General features: G+C 38.3%; 1 protein-coding gene across 1 annotated transcript; it reads right to left on the bottom strand.

Moving 5' to 3' along the window:
- Nucleotides 1-787: 787 nt before the first annotated feature.
- LOC25485878 (glycosyltransferase BC10) lies at nt 788-2,959 on the bottom strand. The gene is made up of 2 exons (XM_013606921.3): nt 1,870-2,959; nt 788-1,683 (listed from the first exon to the last, which is right to left on the bottom strand). Exons 1-2 carry the CDS (start codon nt 2,542-2,544, stop codon nt 1,042-1,044), a joined length of 1,317 nt encoding a protein of 438 aa, XP_013462375.1. The 5' UTR covers nt 2,545-2,959; the 3' UTR covers nt 788-1,041.
- Nucleotides 2,960-3,850: the final 891 nt, after the last annotated feature.

Consider the following 3,850-nt stretch of genomic DNA (forward strand, 5'->3'; position numbering starts at 1 on the left):
AACCTCGTCCAAGACCTGCATAAACGTGTTCATATGCACGTTAGTAAAAACTATAACAATAGCATATTCTTATTTGGTTGTAACACGATCCCGTTCAAATTATATATTTGACAAGTTGCAAGAAACGGAAGGTTTTGTCTTAGGGGTCGTGATGGAACAGTTAACAAAAAGGGAGGGTGTCAATAGGTTTGCCGGTTTCAATCTTCCTATCCTTATTCTTAGAGTCCCACTGATGTTGATCTAGGTTATTGGGGGTGGTGTGTAATGTGGGTAACCGTTACACATTGCCTTGCTAGTCTTCCAACAATAGTCATGAATGGAATTCTCTTACCTGTTTTTTCAATCACGGAATGAATTTTGGTGCTTCAATAATCCATAGGTAAAAATGTTAAAACAGAAGCAAGAAGTGGTTTGCTAAGACTTAATACTGCTCAAGTTTCACGCTTTCAATATACAAGTACTAGAAAGTGTCCCTATGATCATTCAAAATACTAATTTAGCTATATTCTATTGCTTAGGACTCACAATAGTATAACCCTCATTAATTAATGACAAATTTTCAGCAACAATACATATAAATTTTGCATATTACACATTAAAAGAGTTGCAAAACTCAACAAATTTATGAACAAAATCATGAATGTTTGGTAACAAAATGTCACTCTTTCTGTTGTTTAGCCTTATAGGCTGAAGTTAATTTATCAGAGGGCATGTAACTGTGTACTGCCAGTATCGGAAACTGAAGATATAACCCCAAAAAATGCACAAGGAAGTAAGGAATTGAGACTTGGTGAAAAGATAAAATTTCTGTATTGATAGATTCCTTAATGGAAGGAACAAAATGCAGTTAGTTTCTGCAACAATATGATATTCTGTGGCAGAGAACCCAAATTCTCTAACAATACCTGTACAGACAGATCTACCAATGCGAAATGATTTCTTACTTACTGAAGTTGTGAAATCCTCTACCAAAATCTAGGGACTAAGACTAAAAGAATGAGTTAAACATCTGACCTCTTGTACATACATGAATAGAAAAAATTAAAAGTTCATGACTTCGGAAGAGAGGTCAAGCAAGGGCTCCAATGCACTGGGATCAAACTTGCGAGCAAAGAGGTAACAAATGGAAGTCATATCTGAATTATATGGACAAAGGGATCCATTGTTCCTTATAGCCTGTATAAAACCGACAGTTATATTGTCCCTCCCGTAGGTTGCTGGATGAGGACCGAGCATTGACCAGTCGACCCATGTGACTGTTCTGTTTGAATTAAGGGAACCATGGAACATATTCAGGAAGGTTGGAAGGTAGTGTTCATCTGGGTAGCAAGCAGGCTTACAGTATTTACGGAAGAGAGAAAAGTATTGGGTGTCAGAGACTATATAAACAGCAAGTGCACGGTTGAGTTCGAACCATTGAGAGCCTTTGCGCCAGTGTTTAAGCTGAATATCAGGAAGCATATTGCGACTGTAGCGGCCTCGGCCATAACGGGAAGGATCGTCATATGATTCAACAAAGCTGTGTGCAGAATCAATGAGATATCTGTAAACAGTAGGGAAGTTGTAGACTGGGATGCAACTCTCTGAGAGTAGAACAAAGCGCTCATTTGAAAAGTCGAGCAGTGCATTGGCTAGTAGCCGCCTCTCTGCATCGGCCAGCGTAACTGTTCCCCAAGAAACAGCCTGTCAATAAGACAAAACTCATAAGAATAGAATACTCTCTACAAATAACATAAATTAGTTTATGATTTAGTGGGAGTGAAAATATGAGTAAAGACATGGACATGATAAGAATGTTGTGGTTTATGATTCATTCATTTAAAGTAATTCTTCTACCCAACCCAAATAAAAAGCAAAGGAAATGCATACCTGACTTGGGATGTTGCGTCGATAAAAGGGAGAAGAATCTGAAACGTTGAGAATATAACCAGGAGGAGCGTGGATATAAATGTTGAAGAGATGGGAGTGGCCTTGAAAGAATCTCTCCCAGAGTGGCAACAAGGGTAAAGGTCCCCTAGTGAGGTACATGAAAGCGAGTTTAGGTACACGAGCATAGGGATAGTGGTATTTCTTAGGAACAAGGGAAGCCCTCCAGAAAAGTTGATGGTCGGAGAAGGTGTGGGTGATGTTGGAAGGATGAAGAAAGGACTCCAACAAATCCTCCTCTTCGGAGGGTGGTGGTGGTGGTGGAGGAGGAGGAGGAGGAGGAGGAGAAGGAGGTTCAATGATTGTACAATTACAGTTACAGTTGTTGTTGTTATTGTTGGGTTGTTGTTGTTGGAGGGTGTGGATAGTATCGAGATTGAAGACATCAGAAGAAGAAGCAGAAGGTTGTTGGGAAATGAAATGAAGATAGTTATTATTATTGTTGTGAGTATTGAAGTAGTGAATGTGAGAAGTTGTGGTTAAACCAATGACGACACCAGCAGCAAAAACAAGCAACAATGTAACAAGTTGTTGTACCAATCTAACCAAACCAGAGTGCTGTTGCTGCTTCGTCGGATCTCTGTCTCCTTCTTCTCCTCCTCCACGCATCCTTGCCATCCAATCCAATCCAACCAAATCAAATCAAATCACCACAACACAATGCCGCTGCTGTCACCGATCATCAATCAATTGAATCCAAGGGATCCAATTATTATTATTATGATTATTAGGGTACCGTACGCATGTACGTAGAGATTATTAACTAACTAACTAACCAACAGAGACAGATCCGGTACTCCTACCATAACTACCAAGAATCGAAGATATTGAAAATGGAAGAAGAAGAAGACAAACACGAACGAATGTTGTTGTTGTCGCTTCTCTCTCTCTCTCTTCGTTTGTTTGTTTGTTTTTTTGCTGTTTTGGGGATGTTTGTCCCTCTATCTGGTCTGTTCAGGCAAAGACAAATCCAAAGGGAAAGGGAATACAATAATAATAGAGACGCCTTATCCCACTCCCACGCTCTCGCTTATTTTTCACTAAATTATCTTTCGTGTATCAATATATTCAATCAATACTCTTGTCATCATTTTTATAAAATATTTGTTGACTCGGATGTTTTTTTATAAAAATGATTAGAGGGAGTATTAATTTTTGATATTCCAAAATAAATTAGTAGTATTTTTTGACAAAGACAAACTAATAGTATTAACGAGAGATATATTTGGAAAAAAAAAAATTAGTAAATGTATCTAAAAATTTGTAAAGGGTTTTATATGTACGAACAAAAGTTTCTCTTTAAATGGTCTTAAAATTAAGGATAGAGAGAGTACATCTTTTTGCCTTACATTTATTTTCTTTCGCTTGTACTCATCATTTAAACTATTTTATCACAACATATAAGCAAACTTGTTTGTTCCCCTTAGAGACAAACAACAGGGATACATCAAAATAATAGGCAAATTTGAAAGTGTACTCCCAAAAAGGAGCATAAAGAAAGATATATCAAAATAACAGGGATGCAAACGACTACCATGTCTTTTGGGTCGCAAGTGACCATGGCCACTTCAAACAAAAATATCTTTCTTTATCGGGTTAAAGATTGTTTCTTCTAAGCATGGGGTGGGTAGAGGTGTGGTTGTGGGTAAGGGTGTCCGTAAGTGGTTGGCATGGTGGAAGGACGTGCAAGCGGGCGAGGAGATGGTTGGTGGGTAGAGGTGTGGTTGTGGGTAGGGGTGTTTGCAAGTGGTTGGCATGGTAGAAAAACGTGTAAGCGGGTAATTAGATGGTTTAATGATCATTTGTCTCGTTCTATTGGTAATGGAGTTGATACTTCGTGTTGGTTTGACCATTGGTTGGAGGGAGAACCTCTTTTTGAAAGGTTTAGTAGACCTTTTGGGTTAATGACTAATCAAAATATTAT

This window comes from Medicago truncatula, chromosome 2 (assembly GCF_003473485.1).
Source record: "Medicago truncatula cultivar Jemalong A17 chromosome 2, MtrunA17r5.0-ANR, whole genome shotgun sequence".
Classification (NCBI taxonomy): Eukaryota; Viridiplantae; Streptophyta; class Magnoliopsida; order Fabales; family Fabaceae; genus Medicago; species Medicago truncatula.

Bases quoted from the DNA above. Each gene is read 5' to 3' on its own strand.
- LOC25485878 (XM_013606921.3), bottom strand. From the start codon at position 2,544: ATGGCAAGGATGCGTGGAGGAGGAGAAGAAGGAGACAGAGATCCGACG. The intron at 1,684-1,869 runs GTATGCATTTCC...TCTTATTGACAG, and splicing joins GACGCAACATCCCAAGTCAG to GCTGTTTCTTGGGGAACAGT.